Source organism: Phalacrocorax aristotelis, chromosome 1 (genome assembly GCF_949628215.1).
Source record: "Phalacrocorax aristotelis chromosome 1, bGulAri2.1, whole genome shotgun sequence".
Lineage (NCBI taxonomy): Eukaryota > Metazoa > Chordata > Aves > Suliformes > Phalacrocoracidae > Phalacrocorax > Phalacrocorax aristotelis.
In genome coordinates, this window is record NC_134276.1 from 208,764,709 (window position 1) to 208,790,425 (window position 25,717).

The window sequence follows — 25,717 nt, forward strand, 5'->3', positions numbered from 1 at the left end:
AGTGAGGGGATTTCTGTGGGGAAATGCAGTCTTTACAAAGAACCTTGCTAGCCAACACTTTCCCTTTTCCTTGTTTTGACAGTAAAACTTGTGGTGAGATTGTAAGGGTCACATCAGAGCAAATACCCAATAAAAGTCCTCTCATCTAATGATTGCTATCATAACAATGGGGGACGAAGGCCACGACAAAAACATAAGAAAAGGAAGGATACAGCTCTGTGGTTTGGGCTTATAGTCTAGGTTTTGGTGATGGATGGAGCAACAGATGCATTGGACATGGAGAGGACAATATCTACATTCCACTGAGATTGGATTTCAGAAGGAAAGTGGGTACTCTGAGGAAGTTCCGTCTGTCTCTGTAGCGTGGAGCCTTAGATAGCCAACAGTCCTTTTGCAGAGCTTCAACAGGTCCTGCCAAAGTGGGCCATTCTGGAAGAAACGGCAGCTGAGTGGATCCACTACCTCTTGATGACACACATGGACTGCAAGTACTGCTTCTTTTTAGTTCACTTTTTAATCTGGAATAATTTTCCTGGATAGATCTCAGTCAAGTAAACATAATTACCAGTTATAAATTATAGAAGAATTATAGAATATTAAGGGCAAATTTTATAAACCTGCAAAAATATTAACTAAACCCTGTCATTGTTCAGTTTTTGCTGGTATTAATTATGGTGACTAACGTCTTATTGAGCAGTACCTCCACTCCTCAGACAATGCCATAGACTTCACCAGATACCCTCACTTAGAAAAATACTTTCCTTCATAAACAAAGGTGGTAGAATCTAAAAATCATTATGATGAGAGCTGAAATATTTTACCTGCCCCCATCAAGTTACCACACAGGTGGAGTATTTATTTCTCTTGAGGGTAATAGTAGTATTCCTCTTTTTTGATTCATTCCCTCCTGACCATCTGTCTTTAATCTTGCAAAGGGCAGGTTTAATACGATGGAAAATTCATTTCATACGGCTGATCAATTCACATTCTCTAATAATCTGCCAAACTGAACTTAAACTTCATGTATGGCCGTATTTAGACAGTATTCAAAAGTAATGAATGTCATTCACCTCATTTTATGGATGGCTAGTACTGTCAAACAAGCCTGTTGCCTGTTACAATGTGTGGGACTGACTGATAAGAACAACTGTGGTGATACAGAATACTTGGCTTTCTCCAGGCCATTTCATTTAGTAATAGCTATTTGATGAAACTATGTGCATTGTAAAATTATTAAGAAATATAAACTGCTGACATATACCAAAGTATAGTTGTTATTAGGTATTGATTGATGAATCCTCCTTTAGTAAAGGTTTCCCTAAATTTGTTTGTTGTATAGAAAGCAGGCTTTTTTTTTTAAATTTAGCAATGATTTAAACAATCATATGATTTCTTTCCTAGTAAAGTTTACTAGAAGACTGGGGGAGCATAAATAATGAAGAGAAAAAGTTAATGAGAGCTCTGGGTGCAGTGAGGTTATGGAATGCTCTCAATACCAAGTTAAAGGTCAGAAGTTAACAAAGTAGATTTTGATACAACCATATCCAAAGAGGTCTATCTGGGTATAGGGAGCACAGTTTATACCTGAAGTACATCAGAATGCCCTAGAAGGCGGAGGTTCATATCATTGTTCAGACTGGTTTCCTGTATTAGATTGAGATGCCTTATTTAGGATCTTTGACATACCAGGTGCCTTGTTACAGCTGACAGTGACAGGCATCTCTAGAAATCTATTCACTGACCTTGTCATATGATACTGCTAATTAGGTGCCTCAACTAGGTGTGTAAACTGGGATGATTCTGGGCTCCAAGAAGAACTTTGGGTCAAGTGCAAAATGCTAAAAAGAGATTTTTCGTTGTGATGCTGTGCCAAGAACTCAGTGCTTGAGTCTATGAAAAGAGGAATCTCAAACAGAGGTAAGGTAGTGACTTTGTCTGTATACACACCATCAAATAGCATGTCTGGTTCTAGTGTCTGCATTTCCAGAACATAGGAAAATACTGCAGAGAGGTCACAGGAAGGACACAAATACGATTGAGGAATCCTTGTGATAGGAGGTTTAAGGAGCTATATTTATTCAGCTTATCAAAAGAAGTGAAGAGGTGACTTGATCTTTGTGCATAAGTACTTACATGTGGAAAAGATGTGGAACAGATAGTGGGAAGCTTTTCAACTTTGCTATCAAAGGCATATCAAGGTTAAATGACAGGAAGTTGAAGTTAGATAAATTTAACCTGGAGTAAGTGGCTATTTCCTAACATTGGAAGTAATTAAATATTAGGAAAGCTTACGAGAGAAAGAGTGGAGTTACCATTATCTGGATTCTTTGAAATGACAATACATATTTTCCTGAAAATATTTGAATTCGACACTTTGGAGAAATTACCCATGCAGAGTGTGATTGGCCACATAAAATGTTCTGGTGGTCCCTTCTGACCTTTGTTTCTACTTACACAATACCCATTATCCCTTTCCTAGCAAAGCATGGGAAGAACATAATTTCTCTTTCTTCATTGTCCTTACTGATCTTCACATATACAACTGTTCATTAAGGTAATTATTATAGACAAAATTCATGAACTTTAATTTCTCACATGATCATATATGTTGGTTCAGAAGGAACATTTTCACCCTGTTTCACAAGAGGATGTTTGTCTTTTTTTTGAAGATTCAGAGAAGGGCCAGTTGGAGAGGTTGGGTTGTTACTTGAGCTGGTGCAGAAAATCTTCCTCATGTGTTGCAAAGGTTTAGTGGATGGCATTCTAATTGGTGGCTTTTTATCCATGAAGAGGGTCACTTTTTCTCTGGTCAAATATTTTCAGGGCAAGGATTTGTCACACATTCTGTCTAATGAAGGACTGACCAACACCCACTCCTGTTTGGTCAGTGAAACCAGATGTTCCTCCTCCTTAATGCTCTGTAAACCCAGACCGGAGATGAGGTAATAGGAAAAAGCATAGAGAGGAAGTAACTGGGCAGATCATTGTTTATTTTGATTATAAAAATATGTCAGAAACAATATCCTAAAATAATAGATATAAATATGTGTACAATTTTGTTTCTTAACAAAGCTGAAAGAATGATGACATTACCAAATGCTGGTCAAGAGCAGAAAAATTATGTCATGTAAAAATCAAATTGAGGTATGACTGGAACATTCTCTCTAAAATTCCTATCAATTCACTTCAGTTTATTAAAGCAAGAGCTGAGGAGCTCGTGCTGCCTGCGTTTGTTTGGGGTAGAGAGGCAAACGGAAACTTATTGCACAGTTGAACCTACCTCTCTTTTGCTTTGAATCACAGAAAATGTAGAAAAAGAAGTGCCCCTTCCCACATCCAGTGAATTAGAAAGAAGAAATTCCAATTTGACTGAACTATCTCCAAGCAAACAAACACACCTGCTGCTTCATTAAAGGCAATTCCTTTCTAACAAGCCTTAAAGACTTAGACTTTAGACCTGTTGTTCCCTGATAGGTAGAATTTCATCTGGCTAACTGAAGAGGAAATAGCATAACAAGGAATACATCAGATTATGAACACGTAGGAGAGACTCCCAGAAACCACCAGTACATTTTGTGGAAAGAGTGACTTAGTCCATCAGCCTTCTGAGGTGGAGAAGTACAGCTGTAGGCAGTTTGCTGAGTTAGATGAGGCATTGAAAATGGTACTCTGCCAGCTAAATGTACATATTAAAAACTTACAGTGTGTTCTGGAAGAAAAATTCTTCCCACAATGTTCATTCCTTCAACAGGATTTGTCATGCAGAGATGCCTTCCTCTCCAGGAATGAGCTTTATCTTGTCACTATATAGTTTGCAAAAACTTAGGGTACTATTTCTGCATATTGTTTACTTTTGGAATTTCTACTCATTTTGCAGGCCCTATGGAGACAGAGAAATCTCTTTAGCTGTATTTGGTGGAACTCCGATCTTGAATTTTTAAAGGTGCTTTATGAGTTAGTTAATAAGGCAGTTTTAATCATTGGAAGGCTGCTGGAGCACCTCTAAAACCTGTTGCTTTTCTGAATAGGTAAGTCATTAAGATAAAATCATTACCTGCTGCAGATAGCTCATCTGATTTCTCTAAGGTTCATCATAATTGACCTGGGGTATTTTGAGCTATATAGAACAGTGGTGTTTTATTAGAAGTTGTTTTACTAGAAGCTAGATGTGGAAAAACACAGACTGAAGCAGAAACCTCTTCTTCCAGTGCTCATCTTCTACTACCAAAGCTGAGTAGTTGATATAAATGCAAAAGGAAGAGACTGGATGGAGATTCTTCCACCCCCCTGCCCTTGTTAACATCAAAGGCAACAGAAGAGACAAATATCGCTTTGGTGAGATTGGAAGCAGAGGAAATTATTTTTTCTGCACTTTTCTTCATCTTCTATATTTGGTTTGAAAACTTATCTCAGATTTTTTTCTCACAGAGCACATGGGAAGGATGCATATTCAATTCACCATGGGAAATGTGGGGTTGAGGGTCTCTGTTGCTTTCTTCAGAAAAAAAATGTCAATTTAAATGAAATGAATCCTCCTCTATTTCTGGATGCCAAACAAATAGAATCTGGAGAAACCCAACTTTCTGACCTGCATAGATTTTTGACATCTGGAAGCATGTCATGGAGTCACTGATAATGAACTCACTTACTGGTTGGCAATTAACTTGCTTATGGCTTTTTGGACAAGATTTTGTAATATGCTCTTTTGCAAACACCAATAGTTGTTCTGTCTGCAAAGTCAGCACTCCTATTTTTCCCAAATTTTTAATTTATTTCTAAACGGCAGAAAAATGTTGGGTAATTTGCTGAAATGTTTAAATTTGGGAAAGAAACATTCATCAGAGTCAAAGTAATTAGAAAGAGAGAAAAAGATAAAAAGCTGCATATTGCTGTCAGTGATTATAATTGTATATTTTTAGAAACTTAATATGTGGCAACAGCATTACTAAAGTGAACATTCTGGAATTCCAAAGCAATGTCAATTAAATCAATATTGTGATAGAATGACTGCATTAAACCATTATGTATTTAATCTTTCAGATGGACATATAGTGTATCATAGAATTTATAAATAATTTGATTTAGAAAAATATATTTGGATAGACTCTGATGACACAACACAAGTTTGAGGTAGAATTCAAAAAGTCCAATATTTATTGCTTCTTGTTTTATATGATCAACATATTAAAATATAATTATTTATATTTAGACAAAATAAATCGCATGATGACATTTCTATAAACCAGGAAAAGCATGAAAGAAGCATTTAAATATATATAATATGTCAGTAAAATCTGATCATGAAAGATTTCAAAGCACATTTAAATTACTACATAGTAAGATAGATTAATATTTTCTAGAGAGATTGGTTAGGGAATGGACATTTTTACTGTGCTTTTTGAGAAACTTAAACGTTCTGATTTTCAGTAAGTTCTAGTGAGTAATGATCTGCCAGTGAGGCAATAAATTCTGCCTATTTCGGGGGACAAAATTCTCCTTTTGGCTTCCCTATTTGTTGACAAGGGTCCAGTGTTATGCAAGACACAGCTCAAACCTGTTTTTGATAAGAAAGTATGAATTTGTAGTTGCATAAGAATGTAAGGCTTCATACAGGAGGCAGAATGCTCCTCCTCATAAGCTGGATTGCACCTCACAAACACATGTTAAATACTAAATCAGGATGCAATACAGTACAATTATAATCGTGGCTTTGTGATATTCTCACTGTTCAAATGAAGAACTGTAATGCTTTATTTTCTTACCAAATGGCTATTCAGAAATGGATTACTTTATGTAAACTTCTGCTGCAAACCAGCAACAAAATAAATTTTCCTGCAACATGGGACTGGAGCGCACCAAGAACAAGAGCTTCAGACAGGTGTTTTGTTCTGCCAGATTGTTTCTCTTTGTCCTGCTCGGTCAATTTTGGGAGATAGGGTTGTAGAAAATATAGTCCTGCTATTCTATCATGTTCTTAAATGCCTACATCTCTAATTTGTGTTTATACAGAGTTTGTAATTTGAGAATCCTGCAGTCCTTACTGAGAGGTCACACCTTCCCATTCCATCAGCTCAGGAAGAACTACTGAAACTTATGGTTAAGGTCCCTGATCACAGAGCAAATATTTCCTCTCTGTTGATACTGCTGATTCGTAGTTCTGTATGGAAGAGTGAATCTAGCTTCATATGCTCTCTTAGCTAGGTATCTAGATCCATAGAAGTCTGCTATAAGGGCTCTCTTTTTACCTCCCACCCTTTGTACCTCAAAGTGTCAGCATTCGTATATACCTCATATATACCTCAAAGTGTCATTGTTCAAATGTAAGTAAGTGCCAGATACACCTTGTGCAACTTAGTTAGATTTTACTTATGTCAACAATATCTAAAAAATGTTCCTTTCAGCCAGCTGCATAGTATGAACTGCATTTAACTGCGTATAGCTTCATATTATAAGTGAGCATTTACCCTTCAAATAAAAACTCTGAGCTTCTCTATTTTTTTAAGAAACGTGTTTTGGTTCCTGTTTAGAAATGGAATAGTATCATTGTATTTTTAAGTCTGCTTTGTTTGTTACTCTCCTTTCCACAACAGTCAGACAGTGAGGAAGAGGCAAGAAGGCTGAAGTGGAAGAAATGGGGAGACAGTGATTGGAAGTCATTCGATTGGGATACTCTGACCAAACAGAGAGATCAGCAAACAGAGACTGAACTGCAGTTTTCAGAGAAGGATCTTGTCCCTTCACTTCCTGCAGTTACACGATGCCCTTATCAGTTAAAGAAAGCAAGATTACAATTTGCCCATTCAATCACATACCATGTGTTATTTTTAACCTACCATACCCATGGCACCTGTCTTTTTTTAATCCTGATGGTCAGCTTTTCAGATAACAGAAACTAATATAGCTACTTATTAGTGTAGCAAATAGATTTCCTGTTGGTCTACATAAACAGAAAAATGGCAATTTTCCCATGACTTCAGTGTGGGTAAAATTTTAGAGCTTTAGTTTAACAAGGAGAATAATAAACAAAAAGAAGGGAGGGAAGGAAGGACAGTGATACATAAAGAGAGGATCATGGGCCACATATTCTTATATACGAGTCTTTTTTCTCTTTTTTTTTTTTTGTTTGTTTGTTTTCTATTTTTAATAGACTGTTGCTTATGCTTTCTTAAATAGTGTTCCTATATATACAGACATTGCTTCCTTTAAACTGTATCAGGAAGCATGACAGGAGGTTCATGAGAGGAGCAAAGAAGACAAGCAAAGTTGCCTCATTTTAAAGTAGCTTATTATTTAGTTCCATCCTCAGTTTTATAAGACAATGTGTTTCTGCAATTCAGATAACTTCAGATATAAGTGCTGTGCTGGGGTCTTGACTTCTGAGAAGCTTCAGATTTTAACAGTGATTGATGCCTGGAGGTAATTTCTGGTGGCGTGGTTCTAGTTTGGTTTGCCAAAGGGATACATCTTCACTCAGAAAAGCTTATTCAAAATTTTTTAACTGAAGTAAATAACTTAATTGATTTATATGAGTACAGGTTAAAAAACTTTATATCTGCAATTAATATTTATTCAAGCCAAGTGCTTATTTTAAATCAGCTCCAGCCCCTGTCCTCTGATTTCCTGTTGTCCTGACCAATAGAACAACAAACAAAACTGCAGGTATGGGAAAAGCCTGACTGTAGATGCTTTAAATCATTAGGTACAAAACTGTCAGTTAAATGTGGAGTACAACAATTAAAGTGATGTAAGAGACAATAACATCAGTTTGGTTTGGAGAGTTTAAGCTGTAATTTGTGAGAAAAATAATTAGGGGAAACATTATTTATGAAGTGATAAACTGAGTAGTTCTGTTGTGGAATAACTAAGAAAAAAATCAAACACAGTTCAAAATTTAGCTTTCATTTTCTAGGATATAGGAGAACTTTTCCAATTCGTCCAAGTTTAGCTGAATAAACATTAAACAAAACACCTGGGGAGGAGTGGCTGGAGAGCTGCCCGGCAGAGAAGGACCTGGGGCTGCTGGCTGACAGCCACCTGAACATGAGCCAGCAGTGTGCCCGGGTGGCCAAGAAGGCCAACAGCATCCTGGCTTGTATCAGGAACAGTGTGGCCAACAGGAGCAGGGCAGTGATGGTGCCCCTGTACTCGGCACGGGTGAGGCCGCACCTCGAGTACTGTGTTCGGTTTTGGGCCCCTCACTACAAGAAGGACATCGAGGTGCTGGAGCGTGTCCAGAGAAGGGCAACAAAGTTGGTGAAGGGTCTGGAGAAGAAGCCTTATGAGGAGTGTCTGAGGGAGCTGGGGTTGTTTAGTCTGGAGAAGAGGAGTCTGAGGGGAGACCTTATCGCTCTCTACAACTACCTGAAAGGAGGTTGTAGTGAGGTGGGGGTCAGTCTTCTCCCAACTCACTAGTAATACAATGAGAGAAAACAGCTTCAAGCTGCATCAGGGAAGGTTTAGGTTGGATATTAGGAAAAATTTCTTCACTGACGAAGTGGTCAGACATTGGAAGAGGCTGCCCATGGAGGTGGTGGAGTCTCCATCCCTGGAGGTATTTAAAAGATGTGTAGATGCAGCACTTCAGGATATGGTTTAGGAGACATGGTAGTGTTGGGTTGATGGTTGGACTTGATGATCCTAGAAGTCTTTTTCAACCTTAATGATTCTATGATTTTGTCTTTTCTTTTATAGATATATATACACGCACACATATATATACACACACACATCAACTGACTATTTATAATGTACCTTAATATACCTTAAGTAGCTTAAGGCAAATATTCTCAAATATCTGGAAATGAAAAAAGAAGCACTTGTGACTTTATCTATTTTGAAGCTTTACTTTTTCTCATAGTCATCAATAAGGTTGGTCTTTTTCATTCATTCTGTGTTTTATAAATAATGTCCACAAAATGAAACCTCCCTCCAGTGTGGACTCATGTAACTGCAATCAGCTTGAAAATTTCATTCCTGGCCCTAGGGGGAAGCAAGAACTCTCTTGGATGGTGCTTTAGCATCAGCTCCATGACAAGTGCTCATCTTTACCAGGAGACATCACTAAATAAGAACCAACTAAGCAAGACCATTGACCGCATTTTTTTCTGACATTTGACAGTAAAATCCAGTCTTACCTTTGGGCTATGGATGATCTCCATCTATTAAGTTCCACCTCACAAAGTGTGTGACTAAGAATCCCTGGTCAGATTCCTAAAGCAGTCATCACATGTGCCTCTCTAGCAGCCTGGTGAAATCCTCCTCTGACTGCAGGGCAGCTCAGATGATAAACAGTAAGACCCCTTACCAGTTGTTTTACTTTGTAATTGAATAAATTATTTCTTAATCATTACTAAGTATACGATAAGGCATAACTCTGAGTGCCCAGTTTTCACTAAGGCTGGACTTGAAAGGTCCAGTGTAATTTATAACTTATCCACAAATTCAATCTGATAACAGTTGTAGAATTTCAGCCCTTCAGGAAGGCTTTTTTCATGTTTTATATTCATAAACTCCATATGTTTTTTAGACTGGCAATGGGATTGTGATGAAACAAGGATGCAAGGAAGCAGGATGTAAGCAGGATCAACCAGTAAGCGTTTTGGCCTCCATGTAGCAACACGTAGGTTTCGCATAAACTGGATTAGGTTGAACGCCTAAGGAGGTTTATACACTAATTTAAAATGAGAGTGCTACTTTTGCTGATTCTTTAACCCTGATCTAATATAACTGAGACAGAAAGGATCCATATTTCTGAAAAAATCCAAACAATTTATCTTTTTGCATAAGATGTTGACAAAATTGATTATATGCTGCACAATGATCTTATCTGAAGTACTGTTTTACCCAGCTACAAGTGTCATTAAGGAGCTAACACATACTTGACACATATATGTTCAACACTGAATTTAACAAAAAGTTATTAAGGTAATCCATCTGGCATCAAAATAGTATGTATTTTTGATATGGTGTATAATTTCATAAAAACCCCAGATTTAGCTAAAAACCTCAAAATATTTAATTTTTGGTAAGGGTTGCTGTATCAGTTTATCTAGTAATAAAATTTTAGGATGAAAATTACTTTGAGTAAAATTCTCCAACATATATTTTCAATTGTTAGTGAGTTCCTCTAGTCACAAAGTGAATTTTAGGCCAGCATTACATTTCATCAACAAAAATATCTCTTGTATGGTTTGTATGAAAATTCAGAGCACTCGAATTCAAATATTTATTTTTAATGATAGAGGCTTTGCTGGAATCCAGACCAAAAGAGTCACTACTGTAAAACAAATTTCTTACCTCTGATGGATGTCCAGCTCTAATAAAAGTACAGAGTGGATCGAAAGCTCCCGTTCCACAAGCCAGAAGATGTGTTCTGTTGTATCGGTGAAGGACACGGATGTAATTTGCACATTCATCCTAGTTTACATGAAAAATAAACATAGGAAAATATTAGCATTTTTAAAAAAAATATTTAAAAAAAAATCTCTCAGGTGCTTTTAGGTGATATTCTGCATATTGAAACTTTCTTTTCTGTTAAATATAATATCTTAGTTCTCTGACTTCATGCTAGTACCTTAGTGCCACCAAATTCATGGATGGGCACTTTTGACATGAAAAAAAGCAAGTTTAGAGCACTGATTTATCAGAACTTATTTTAGGTTCTTAACCAGTTGGCAGTTTTAAAGTTATAAAACATGCTTTTGCACTTCTCTAGTCTCGGAGCTATTCTGCAAATCTAAATATTTGTTTTATTAAGTAGTATTAGATGCACTAACATTAGACTCAGAGCATGAGAGGTCCTTAGCAAATGGCTTCTCCCTCAAGTTAAATAAACCTTAACTCAAGAAAAATAACATTTTTTTCGTATGCTTTTCCATAAGACCATAGCGCCATTAATTTCTTCTGTAATTAATTGCTAATCAATATTTTTCAATACTATATAGCCTCATGCTTTATCTGTTCTCACTGTTCAAACCCTCCTTTGAAGAAGAAATGATTTATTTCCCTCAGGGAAATACTCTCAGACTCATTAGTGTATTTGCAGCTTCATAGTTATTACAATTAAAAAATTTTCAAACATCCCTTTGAGAGGTGGGGTCATTATCCTTCTTGTGCTAAATTAGAAATGGAGGCAGTGAGATAAAAGTATCCACTGATTTTGGGTCTCCTGGGACTTGGTTTTACAGGGTATCTAACATTTTGTAATAACTTCTATGTATGGAGGAAAATTTCTGTTAATTTCCATTCACTGCTCAACATTTCTGCAACTCAGACCCTGGGTTTTAAGACAGTTCACACCAAGTTTAAGGAGACAGTTATAATTGGATTAATCTTAGTTAACTTTAGCTATTCTACAGTTTAGACACCTAATTTATGCTATTCTCCTAGGCTTTTTCAATAATGAACAAAAAGGGCTAGACATCTCCACAAAGCAATTAATTCTATCCTAAAATGAATGTGTAAAAGAGTGGAGGAATTTCCTTCTTGAAATTTTGCTCTCCTTCGCTGATGACTACTCCAGTTCTCACACTGCTATGTTTTCATATAAACAATCCTGGGTCTTACTGACCATCTGCAAGAACTTATGTCACAGAGGATGAGTCTGCAGCAGGACCATGGGCAGAATTCAGCTCTTGCAAATCCACAATGGGTTCAAAACTAAGAAATGATCTTCAATCTTCAAACCTTTGTGTTATGCAGTGTAAGTCTTCCAGCTGCTCTAACAAATAAATAAGGATCATGAGGAAAAATTCTCCTTTGGTGCATGATTCTCCATAACTCTTCAACTTGAAGATATAGCATGCTAGTTAAAAGAAGCAGGTAACCTACACAGGCAGGTAACCTGTTGTGTAATTAAATATCATGTATAGGCAAAGGACAAATCAACCTTGCAATATGTTACTTTTGGATTTTAAAGTAATTTATTACTTTTTTAAAAAGGAAACTAAAAAAAGAAAAAAGATAAAGATTATCCTTCACATGCTATCCACATGGTCTCTCACCTGAACAAAATTTTTTAGACTCACTGAAAAAAACCTGCTACTTGAATTGCCAGACAAACTGAGAGAAGAATGAGTTGAGACTAGTATGAAGTGATCCTCTATACATGGAGCAGTGCTCCAAGACAGAGGTGCTCACTTTGTGTCTGCATTTCACAAATATTTGCCGACTGGTGGTAGCGGAATGGTAATGCATAGGAATTTTATAACACTTTGTGTTTTTTAAATAGATGCTTTACTGGGCACTGATGCTGTTCCTCATTCCCCCTTCTCTTCTAGTGTGACTTCCCTGACTTATCCCCTCTGTTCTCTTTCAGTGGTGGTCTTGTCTTTACTCCATGGTTTCATTTTTTATCCACATATGTCTGCAGTTCTTGATCTTTGTCTGAAAAGCACCATGGCAGAAAAGAGGTCTTAGGATTTTTTTGAATGGGCAGAATTTACACATTTTCTTCTCCTGTGCACCTTCATAGAAATGCCTGAAATTTTCTGCAGAAAAAGACAGGATGAGGCAGATACCAAACATAGAAAAAAAGTCATTCTAAATGGCTAGATTTATCAGTTATAAATAAATGAGAAAAGGTGCTATTCTGGGAAGTGTCATGCAACTAGGCATTGCTGCTGACACCACTAATAATATCTTGTACACATAACAAGGAAGAGCTGCATCAGTCAAGGGAACATTAAAATAAGCATTCTGTCTACTATATTAATTAATTAAATGTTAAGGCTCCATAGACATATTAATAGATCTGTGGAATTTTGTACATCTGAAACTTCTCATTGGGAAGGAGTTAGTCATCACTACAGAATTTATTTCTATACCTGAATGATTTCCAGTTCTGATAAAATAATTGAAAGGATCAAAAGCTCTCACACCACAGGCCAACAGGTGTGTTTCCTGGCACACTGGATGAGAGCAGAAGGATTTTTTCCTTGGCTTGATCCAGATCAGAAAAAATATGGCCTGGGTTTAAGATGATACACGTGTTGTTAAGGCAAGGCTTTTCTAACTGTGCTATTAAGTCTGTTACAAGCTATCTAAAACTGTGTTTATGACTGTAATGCTTGCAGTTTTACTGCTACAAGATGAACTGATAACTTTTAAAGGTTTTAAGGGCTTGTAAAAGTGGCCTCTTCTGTTACATAGAAAGAGCTAGGAGAGAACACATGAAGTACCTCAACACTGAGATGCTTATTACAACATTTTCAGTTCTATTAAATAGTAGTTATGTACCAAGTAACAGATCTTTTGCAAAGGAAAATAAAGAAAGAAACAGCATGGAAATAAGCAAAAAGATTTGAAAGAGCACTGATGAGTAATTTTTTTCTGAGACTTTACGTTGTGAAAAATAGCATTCAGAACTTAGAAAAGGCAAATGGCTGATTTTAAGACATAATGCCACTAAGCCATTATTGGGTTATGGCTACAAAAAATTAAGGTGAAAAGATTCTAATTTAGGTTCCTTTCAGGTTGAGCCATATAGCTTAGTGAATACTGAGCATGCTAATGAAAATTACTAAGGTTTCCCTAGAATTATTTAATCTTACTCTTTCACATAGTCCCAGACATAATGAGGTCTCATTGTGAGGATTAGAATATTGTTTGGTATTGTTTGCTATTACAATATTTCCAGTTTTTACCATTTTAACATCTTTTTCTTAAAGACTCCAGTTATGGAGTTGTGATTATTTAAAACTTCTTTGATTTTTTTTTTTTTAATAGTAGAGACACCTAACTCTCACAGTATAGAGAGATGTGGGAAACACATTAAGTTCTTTAAATGATTGCATTCATTACAGTGCAAATTTGAAGATTTATAGACTGGATTGTAAAAGATTTTGAATTTTAGGGAATCTCATGAGTCTGAGGCGGATACCTTTGCATTACATTGGAACAACAGCGACTATTTCTGCATTTATTTAACGCAAATAATATTGTCAAAATATCAGAAAATAAATCCCATCATGTAGTGATGAAGGAAAGATGACAGCTTTAACTGTCATAGCAACCTGTGCTGAGAGACAGTATTAAATAAAGCTGAAAGAAGGCCATGTATGACCACAAAGTTTGGATAATGTAGAAAACCACTATTTCCAACCAAAGCCACCCGAAATTCTCAATGGTACAAAAGCATTCAGAAAATTGCAATGAACTTTTAAGATACTTCAAAAAGGATCAGTTCTAGACTAATTGAGTGTAAGGAGTAAATTATTATTATTATTATTATTATTATTATTATTATTATTGTCCGATCTGGTTCACCAATTCCCTTGATGTGGAATGTTCTCATGCTTGTACTTCAACAGAAATCACTCACTTCACTTGGAATATGTTGTGGTTATCATTAAGGCTGCCTGTTTGCTGTGTTTGTGTGGGAAAATTGTGCACGCACCCTTCTATGTCCTACATTCCTGTCACTGTTGCTGTAAAACTATCATCATTTTCAAATCCTTTGGTACAGTGTGAGCTCTCTCAGCTGTGCAATTTATTAGGTGTTATACTTGCTGTGTGTTTATGAGGTGCAGATAATGAGCTTGGTGCACTGCAAAATTAAAGAGAGCTCCCATCCAGAAGAACTTTCATCCTGTGGTGCCAATGACATCAGCTGCTGTATGTCAGTGAGCTTTCAGGTCTTTCCCCAAGAGGTGATTACAGTCAAAGCAACTGGATCACAAGAACAGAACAGTTTCAGGGCTCATTAAAATGAAATATTTGTATTAATATACCATAAAACTTATAGAAAAAACCAATTTTGAGTATATTTTATAATTATTAATTATTTAACTGCTTTTTTGAAAGTAGTCCAGAGAATGTGAATTTTAGAGACAAATTAGAATGTGAAAAATTTGAATGGAGATGGTATCCTATGTGTATGAAAAGAAAAGGAAATAGAAATGGGAAAGGAGAAAGTTCAGATGATCAAAAGTGTTCATTGCCCATTTAAGAGCTGGCTTGAAAAGCAATTAAACTAATAATTTAGTGTGTTCACAGTAGTTATGCATTTTTAAACTACAACACTTAGAATTATATCTGTGCTTTGATCTCTCTGAAGTTTAGGGATGCCTGAATCCTTGTTTTGGACCAGCCAGTGGTATAATTAAAGTATATTTGATTTGTAATTAATGATACTTACAGCATCTCTTCCTTTAATTATGCACTCTTCTGCCTGCAGAGGTGTACTAGGCCAGTGGATCTGAGGAAAAAAAACAAAACAAAGAAACAAAAAAAAAAAAAATCACAACAAAAAACAACAACAAAAAAAAAAAAACACAAAACAAAAAACAAACATATAAAATCATTCAGTTGGCAGTCTGATCAAGTCAGTCCAGCTTTTCCACTACTTTTCATGTGAAAGAGTCATAGAACAGAATTACAGAGTCATAGAACAGCCCAGGTTGGAAGGGACCTCGAAAGATCATCTGCTCCAACCTTTTGTGGGAAAGGGAGCCTAGATGAGATTGTCTAACATCCTGTCCTATCACATCTTTAAAATCTCCAGTGATGGAGACCCCGCCATGTCCCCAGGGAGGTTGTTTCAATGCTTGATTGTTCTCCCTGTAAAAAGTTTCTTTATTTTATTTTTATTTTATCTTAATTATCTCCTGGTGCAATTTGTACCCATTGTCCTTTGTCTTCTTCATGTGGCTCCTTGTGAAGAGAGAGCTTCTGTCCTCTTTGTAGCTGCCCTTGAAGTACTGGAATACTGCGATAAGCCTTCTCTTCTCCAGGGAGAAAAGACCTAACTCCTTCAGTCTTTCCTTGTAAGCCAGGTTCTTCAGCCCTTTGATCATCCTTGTGGTCCTTCTTTGGACACTCTCCAGTTTGTCTACAACTTTCTTGAATTGTGGGGACCTGAACTAGACACAGTACTCCAGGTGAGGCCTGACAAGTGCTGTACAGTGGGATGGTCACATCTCTGTCTCTGCTAGTAAAGCCCCTGCAGATGCAACCCAGGATCCAATTTGCCTTCCTTGCTGCAGCAGTGCACTGCTTACTCATGTTCAGCCTGTTGTCCACCAGGACCCCGGGTGCCTTTCAGCAAGGGGACCCAGCCACACAGATCCCAGCCTGTACTGGGCTCTTTGGTTATGTTGTCCCAGGTTGCAGGACTTTACACTTCTCTTTATACCTGACTCATCATACTGTATATACTGTATAAAATTTTAATTGAATGTTATAAAGTTTAATCAAGTTTCTGTTATCATTTGAACAGTTTTCAAGTAAAATATTCCAGTTTTATTTTAAAATATCTATAAAAGTTTACAATAAGATAGGAAAAATTTTTGTCGAAACATAACTGTTTTGCTTAGGGTAACTCAGTAAATGTAATACTACCCAACAGAAATTAAATTAAATTATTGTATGGAACATTTTATATCAATTCTGCAGAAAAGTCTCTGCTAAATTGTGAGTGATATTCAACACAGAATATTAATTTTGAACTACAGATTTCCTGTTTAAGTGACACTTAGCAAAGAAAATGGTTTACAGTGAAGTTAATGAGGGTCAGCAATTAACCTCATGGGAGTAGGATCAGCTTTTCACAGTCAATTATGAGAAGTGAAGCCAAATTACACAAGTGAGATTTTTTTTTCCAGCTATCTACTGTATAAAATTTATGTTTCATTCCAGATGCATGCTTTGGATGAAAACAATGTTAAACAATGACTGAGCAGACTGGAATGATTACTTCATTTCTTAGAAATTTTAAAAGTGAAAACAAAAACATGTTCATGTCAGTGATATCGTGCTTGGCTGAAACCAAATAAGTATCAAAAAATGGATGTCATCATTAAAACATTTTTTCAATAGTCCAATCACAAATTATTATTCTAACTGGAAAACATTTTAAAATTAAGTACTCCTGAGCCTTTTTTTCTTCCTTTTCTTGTAATTGAATTAACCTAGCTTTCTTGAAATAATTCTAACCCAAGAAAATCTGGGGATAAATTATAGGAAGAGTAAATTACAAGAAAAGTGGGAATAAATTATAATTCCTGTAGGATTATAGTGCTTAAAAGCAAGAGGTCATCTATATGTTACTCTTGTCAACATCAGCAGCCTGTCAGTGTTTAAGTCTCAGTGCCTGAATCAGATCACTTATGTTCAGACACCATCTAAACCCTTCAAGGAACTTTAAACTAATCAGAATATTTGTTTTCAGTCAGATGGTCTTATAGTCATCAGTGTATGATTGGAAGTAACTCCAATCTAGGCTCTGTATTGCTGCTGTGCAGTCTGGGGAGGTACCTGAGCTCTGCTGGACTCCCATGAGGGCACTCACACTGTCACCATGGTCAGACCATTCCTGATTCATTCATTGCAAAACTCAGAGTCCACAGTCATTTACTTTACTCACTGGTCAAGGACTGAATAGGCAAAGACTAGAAGTTGAGAGATATGAACTCTAGAATGTCCTGAACCTAAAAGTTTGAGGTTACAGCTTCCACTTCCCGAAGAAATTTTCTAACTAGCAGGCTAAAGTGGGGCTTTTGCTCATATCACGTGTAGATGGCTGTTAGGAACAGAGAAACCACAGAGGGAATAAAACACTTGACTCTGTAACTTAATATTAAAGCGTAAGTAGTTGATTATTTTTGTATTTGGATACTAAGTCCCAGTGCTACTGAAAATATTTCATATTCACATTTTCCACTTAAGACATTCTGAATTAAGTGCCTACACAGAATTAAGATAAAAAAGCCAAAGAGGTAACCCAATGCCCCTGCTTTGTCTGGAATGTTGAAAATCAGCTGCAGTGTAAGCAACAAGAATTTAGAAGTTAACATAGATTCATAGAATGAATCACAAAATCATAGAAAGGTTTGTGTTGGAACTATAAAGCTTATCTAGTCCAACACCCTGCCATGGGCAGGGACATCTTTCACTAGATCAGGTTGCTCAAACCCCTTTCCAGCCTGACCTTGAACACTTCCAGTGATGCAGCAGCCACAACTCCTTTGGGCAACCTGTCCCATCAACCACATAGTAAAAAATGTCTTCTATCTAGGCTAAATCTACCCTCTTTTAGTTTAAAACTGTTACTCCTTTTCCTATCATAACAGGCCCTGCTAAAAAGTTTGTTCCCATCTTTCTTATAAGCCCCCTTTAAGTACTGGAAGGCTGCAAAAAGGTGTCCTGGAGGCCTTTTTTTCTCCAGGCTAAAAAACCCCAGCTCTCTCAGCCTTTCTTCAAAGGAGAGGTGCTCCACCCCACTGGTCATTTTTTGTATCTCTCCTCTGGACCTGCTCCAACAGCTCCATGTCCTTCTTGTGCTGAGGAGCCCAGAGCTGGATGCAGAACTCCAGGCTGGGTGTCACCAGAGTGGAACAGAGGGGCAGAATCACCTCCCTTGACCTGCTGGCCACGCTTCTTGTGATGCAGCCCAGGGTAGGGTTGGACTTATGGGCTGCAAGCGCACGTTGCTGGCTCATGTCTAATTTGTCATCCACCAATATCCCCAAGTCCTCCTCTTCAGGGCTGCTCTCAATCTATTCAACACCCAGTCTGTACTGATACCCCCAGCCTGGGTGCAGGACCTTGCACTTGGACTTGTTGGGCTTCATGAGGTTCACATGGGCCCAGTCCTCCAACCTGTCAAGGTGCCTCTGGATGGCATCCCTTCCCTCAAGTGTGTCAACTGCACCACTCAGCTTGGTGTCATCCACAAACTTGCTGAGAGTGCACTTGATCCCACTGCCTATGTTGTTGATGAAGTTATTGAATAGTATTTGTCCCAGTATGGACTCTTGAGGGACACCACTCACTACTAGTTTCCTCTTGGACATTGAGCTGTTGAATATAAGTCTTTGGATGTGTCTATCCAGGCAATTTCTTGTCCATCTAATAGTCCATCCATCAAATCCATATCTCTCCAATTTAGAGGTAAGAATCACAGGCCTTACAGAAGTCTATATAGATTACATCTGTAGCTATTCTGTTGTCTACTGATGCAATCACTCCATTGTAGAAGGTCACTAGGTTAGTCAGGAATGATTTGTCCTTGGTGAAGCCATGTTGGCTGTTTCTAATCACCTTCCTGTCTTCCATACAGTTTGACATATCTTCTGGGATGATCTGTTCTATAATCTAATGAGAAGCAGGGTGTATGTGCACAAACCCCTTGCAGAAGAGATGGTGGTCTTTGCTTCCTGGAGGAGCTGCTCTAATCAAGAGGCTAATGTGTAACAGGAGCTACCCTCTGTCCCTGTTTCTACTACTGCTGTAAATATCTGCTTTCCAAAGTGACTCCTGCACAAATCCATCTCCTAATGAAGCCCTCATTCTGGGTTTGTTCAGCCATATGTGTATTTCCTATTAGGATACTTATAATGGCTTATCTTAGCAAAAGATGCCCAACAGAAGGAGTAAGAAAGGCAGACATCTCTGTGCATTTTCCACAGGTTGCTGCAGAGGTGTAGGAATCTCTTAGATGCTTGCAGCAAATTACCTACCTCTAAGGCAAGCTCATGTTAGTTGCCTGAACTAGATGACTGAATTATGAATTTAGTAATACATATGAGTCTCCTTAAGAAGTTTTTTTATTGAGAAATTATTTTTTAAGACTCATAACTCACATTTTTAGGGCTTATAAGCTTATGAGTCTTAACATAAATGAGCATTAAGGTTTTAATCACTTCAAGATTATTTTACACTAGAGACTAAAAAAACCTCTGCATATCAGATTTTGCTATCATATAAAAATTCAATTTTACATGCGTGTTGGGTCTAAGCACAGTAGACAAAAATGTGTATAGTAAAAAGATGTTCTGCAAAACATGAAAAAAAGTATTTTCTTTTTAATCTTGAAATCTTCGTGAGGATTCCTTAGCTCAGTTAAAACAACTGAGAAGAGCTGTTCAGTCTGTTATGATAATTTGCAAAGAAATCAATAGTAAGTGGCTCGAGGTAATAAAACTTTACCAAGGTGTACTAACTTTACTTAATTATATTTTTGTAATTGCTGCTGTTTTACATAACTAGCATAACATAGGATGTGTTTGCACTTCATGGAAATGCAGATATTAATTAGCTGTAATGGTAGCCTTTAATCTGCCACGTATTATTTTTCCTGACGTTTATGTGTTAAAGTTATGACAGCTACCAGCTTTAACTTTCATAGAAACACAGAATTGTTTAGGTTGGAAAAGACCTTTAAGACCACCAAGTCCAACTGTTACCCTAGCACTGCCAAATCCAGCACTAAACCGTGTCCCTAAGTCCCACATTTACATATCTTTTACATACCTCCAGGGACGGTGACTCAACCACTTCCCTGGGCAGCCTGTTCTGGGGCTTGACAACCTTTTCAGTGAAGAAATTTTTCCCAATATCCAATCTAAACCTTCCCTGGTGCAACTTGAGGCTGTACCCTCTCGTCCTATCGCTTGTTACTTGGGAGAAGAGACCGACACCCACCTCGCTACAACCCTCTTTCAGGTACCGAGTTCCTTTTCTCCAGGCTAAACAACCCCAGTTCCCTCAGTTGCTCCTCATAAGACTTGTGCTCTAGACCCTTTGAACTGATTCTTTGCCAGGACTACAATCTTTTGGCAAGCTGTCAATAAATATTGTTGAGAAATATTCTTGTGCATCTAGACTGGAATAACATCACACTAACATATATTTCAGTGGTCTGCGTGCTGGACATAATTATTGGCTTGGACATAATTTTTCAAAACTTTCCTGTATTTAAAAGACAGGAAAAAGCTACTTTCAAATATACTCATTATGGGAAAAAAATAGAATTATAAAGCAGTACAGACAACAGCTACTGAGCAAATTCAGATAGGGGGAAAACTTTAATTGGAGCTGGAATGCTAATTAGTATCTCCAAACAGCTTCCCTATTCAGTCACTAGCCTCAAAAAACAGGTCAGCATGTCTAATGAAAACTAATTTCAAGAAATAATATGAGCTTTATAGCACTACAGGCCAAAATGGACTACTGTGTGAGCTAGTCTGAACTCTAGTATGTGACAGAGCAATTAAGCAATTCAAGTATCCAGTCGTGGTTTAAGTCAATAAATAGTGCTTAATTAACACATAACTTGTGTTTGGCTGAAGCACAAATTCTGCAGAAATATATGGTTATGACTGGATGTTATATACGTGTATCAGCAAATACAGAGCCACCTTGCCTCTTGGGAGCTAATTCCAATGGATAATCAAGCTCACTGCTAAACTGTGTGCTTCTTGTTTCGTTTTGAACATATGTACATTCCTACACGGTTTTCAAAGGAGATACAAGCAAACCCTGCTCTTTCAGACTTGTGTTCAGCCAGCTCTGGAGTGGAAATACAGCTAGCTTTGCTAGAGGCAGGATGTATTTTGAGGGGTCTATAGTTTATTGGAACATAGACCTAAGTCCTAATCTGGAGCTATCTCATACTAGATCAGAAATAGCACATTGAAATCTGCCTACACAAGCCTATTTACAGAAGTAGGAAGGCTTCTCTTCAGAGCAAGGCCTTCATGAGCCCTTTGAAGCAGAAGCTAGGAACAAAGTGTATCTCTAAGGAGTTTGTGGACAAATAGAAAGTGCAGCTTAAATTCACTCCAACAAGAGATGAAACGTAGACCCAAAGGTCATCCTTCTCTATGAGCTGTTACATCAGCGGTGGTGAACTACTAACATTGGTTCAAGTTTGCTGTCAACAACGACCTGCTCTGTCAGCAATTACAATGAACGGAAATACTTTTTTATAATAAATTTGGCACGAGATATCAGACAAAGTTCTCTATCTGTGTGCTAGATCATTATAAAATTTAAAGACTGTGGCTCAAATCCCAAATAGGCATTAAGTTTAGTTCCAAAGGTGATGTCAAAGGGAATGAGATATTAGGGAAAGAAAAGGTCACATGGAGGGTATCTCCAAAGCTTTAGTTTTACACAAGGTTTCAAGTACTTGTATGACTTTAATTCTCTGTAAATATTGATATCCACATTTCATAATCTCCCTCATTCTTGCTGCTGTAAGTGTTAGGGTATTCTTCTTACAGAAACAGAGACATATGAGTAACTTTGTTTCAAAAACCCATCCTAAGATATGTTAAATACTCTAAGCAAGAAAATTTCTGTGTGTATTACATGAAAGGAGAGAAACAAAGGGTACAAAAAAATGCAAAGTAGGCAAAGGCAATATAATTTGACCAATGGAGAAGTGAGACTCTTTCTTTGTCCGAGACAGCATGGAAAGTCTGTGCCACAGTTGAGAGCTCAACCTAAATCTCTGGGTTCCTCAACCAATGCAAGAATGATAGTAGTAGTTTTCTCCCCTGAAAGATTTTTCCCATGTTGTATGTATCCTTTCTTTACTGGATATGAAAAATGGTCAGGAAATTATAAGCTTAACATACTGTTGGTAGATATATACAGAAATAGCTAATAACATATGTGAAAAAGCTATAAACTACCCTTCAGAGTGCTGCTTTGTATTTGAAAGCTGAAGACAACTGAATCTTAAGGAAAAATGCCATCTATTAAATGCAGACTTATAGGACACATACCTCATATGCATCACAAATTGAAGTTTTTGCAAATGCTGGATTACTTTGGCAGTCAATAGGTCTCAATGCAAAAGCATTTTGTATCCACTAATTAAATTAAAACACATAAACTCTTCTAGAACACAGAAGATGAAAAACATCTATGCCAATCTGCCTCAAAGCTACCAACTTTGTGAAACACCTCTTTTGCACCTAGTGACTCATCCTGGTTACCAGAGAGAGAATAGAACCCAAGAAATGCCTCCACTCTTACACTTTCACAAGGTTATAACTGGTGTTTTAGATTAATTAAGCTAAAGTTTTCATTCTGAAAGAAAAGGTCAAAGGCTAACCAACACACTGTTAAAGGCAGATTAATGAAGAACTTTGGTTCTAATGAATCAACCAGTCTCTCAATTCCAGGAACTTCCCCCAGTGTATCTCGGTAATTAAGCTCTTGTATAACAGAAATGTCTCATTCCACCTTTTCGCTGATAGTGCTGTGGGACATTCAAGTTTTCCCTAGCCGTTGCTAAATGAGATCTGCACTGAGTGAACACTAGGAAAAGAGAAAAGGATCATGACATTTGTACTCAAGGGAGCTAAGTCCCAGTGAGGTCATGGTTCTAAAAATGCTAGGTCAAGCTCCATTTATTCCAGTTTCTCATCTTTTGCACATCATAAAAGCAGGCAAGTGGGCAAGAAGAGCTTCCATTAATTTGTCATACTCTGCACACAGGTCTCAAGACAGAGAGTATGGTTTCAGAGTAAATGGCTGATCTTCCATCTAAAAACAACAAGGAGAGCAACGAACTTTAACAGTGTGTCCAGATGGGACAACAGTGATTGGGCAGAAGCATAAAGTACGCTATCCTGTCATCTTTCTTCATACACATTTACTGCCAAAGGGGAAAGAAGAGAGGGGGAAGAAAAGCTTATTTTATAGAAACAACTGCTTCCTAAATGTTTCACATCCCTGAGCTCTAATATCTTGTCACAGGATATTAATAATTTTTATCAAATGGAAAAGGAGTTAACTCATATCTCACTGTGGAGGAGCAAACCTCAGTATGTAACATTGCCCTCTGAGGACTTAAAGAAAATATATAATTTTTTAATGTAGATAAATTCTCAGATGTCCTTCCTGAGTATATCTATTTCCCCATATCTAGAATTGCCTTTCCCAAACTGTTTATAAAAAGGATAAAGCATATTATATCTGTTCACAGTAAAGGAACATGCTAATTACACTGGCAGATAGCAAGGTTGCTTATGGTAAAGTTGACCAGAGTGTTGGCATGAGAATAGTGATATTCACATACAACAAGGGGGCAGAAAGAAAAGAAGTTGAAACACCAGTGGTCCATGCAATATGGGAATCAACAAAATCATATTTCTCAAGAGAGGCTTTATTTAATCACTTTTTCATTCATTTACTAATTTAAGAATGAGTGAAAATATATCTAAATACCTTGAAGATATTTCAAAAAGTAGATAAGGAAAACACTGAAATATTTCAAGACATCATTTATCCACAGTCAGGATGGGTTAGGCAGGAGCAATGCTGCTCCAGCTTCCATTGCTACCGCATGCTTCCAATCCTAGGTGCCAAGGGCAGAAGTGAATAAGGAAGCCAAGGCTCATATCAGCTCAAACTCTGGCCTCTCCATTTGAATCGCCAGTTTGCCAGTCAGCTGTGGTTTCTACAAGGTACCAATGTCTCTGGTAGGATTATGACTTAAATCGCCTTTCTCCCACAGACCACTGGGTCTTCAAACCAGACCACTAGACTTCAGATGCCACTTTCAGAAACTACTTAATTGCACCTTTGGCTTAAAACCAATGCAAAACCCAGTTTGTAAAGAAGGCTAAAAATTAGCTGCATGGTTTACATTGCTATCGAATACATCTTATAGTTTGTGTGCTTTTTTTTTTTTTTTTTTTTTTTTTTTTACATTTTCTCTTTTGCTGTGGAAAAGTCCCCCACAAATACCAGAGAGAGGTTATGCCTTGATAATATAGTGGAGGTAGAGAAATCAGGCATGCATAAAATGTGAGATGATCTAAACATCTGTAAACATGCTGAAAAACACTGAGAAATAGCTATCTGACCCTCAGATCTCTTCACCTAGAGTGACCCTTCTGGATTATTACTGGGGAAAAAATAGTAATTAGTGTGTTTTTCTTAAATATAAACATGGCCTTAAAGTTCGCGCACAAAACATCTACAAAAGCTCCATTATCTCATTTCTAGTCATGCAAACTCTGATATTCTGTGCTACACATTATGACACAAAGTGACTAATATATACAGCTTTTTACTCCACCTCTCGGTAGTTGTCGCTGACTCGATCCAAACTGAGGGAATACAAGAGATCTCTTCCTCCCACGAACAGTCGCTCTTGATACTCATCCAGCAGCATTATATGAAGACCGAGATATCCAAAGGGGCTATGAAAGACTGACGTCCTGTTTAAATCCCAGAGCTCTGAAATACAATCAGAGTGTGCGTGATAAATACCAAACAGCTTAGCTTTCATGGCTTCATTTTCATATCCTCCTAGGGAACTAAAAAAGAAGTTGTGCGACATTAAAATGCTAATCGTATAATCTCTGAGTAAGAAAGAGACACAAAACACCTGGGAGCAATTTTCAAAATGACCCAGCTCTCCAGGTGGTTTGTGTATGAACCTTTACATTATAATCTTTGTGCTCAATATATCATGAGATGGGAAGGGGGAAAAGAAGTTTTCTCCTTAACATTTTCTGAAAAGGAAAAAACACTGCCTGGGACATGAACTGCAAACGGGAAAAAAGTAATGAACTAATGGAAACGGAAAAAAATGACTGGAAATTGTTTCCTTGTCTTTCCCTCAGGCACGTCATACTGCAGGTTTTTACTGTACACACAACATTGTTCTGGTTTTGCTTTTCTGGGGGATGGGGTTGTGTGTTTTAAGTCCAGCACTGTCTCCAGTCAGTTCACTGAAAGCGTTGCCACTAAATTCAGTAAGAACAGTATGAAATCTGTAAAATGCATATTAATAATTTTCCAAGTGATTACTGATTTTGTCAAGAAATACACTGGCCAGTTAAGAGGAGCTGGTCCTTAGCTGCACATGATCCAGGTTGAAGTCAATTCCACAGGGAAAGGGAAATTCATCCCAGGTAATGTTGCAGAAACTTGGAATCAGGCCTCAGGAAGGAAGAGAGGGAAGCGCAGAGGT

At 37.4% G+C, this 25,717-nt stretch overlaps 1 protein-coding gene across 1 annotated transcript in view; it reads right to left on the reverse strand.

The window, feature by feature from the left end:
* SEMA3E (semaphorin 3E) overlaps positions 1-25,717 on the reverse strand; it is a 145,610-nt gene that overhangs the window by 47,287 nt on the left and 72,606 nt on the right. Inside the window, exons 2-4 of the mRNA XM_075081515.1 lie at positions 24,818-24,978; positions 15,137-15,196; positions 10,297-10,416 (exon numbers count right to left, since the gene is read on the reverse strand). Of these exons, the coding sequence (XP_074937616.1) occupies positions 10,297-10,416; positions 15,137-15,196; positions 24,818-24,978 (341 nt within the window). The remainder of the gene's footprint in view (positions 1-10,296; positions 10,417-15,136; positions 15,197-24,817; positions 24,979-25,717) is intronic.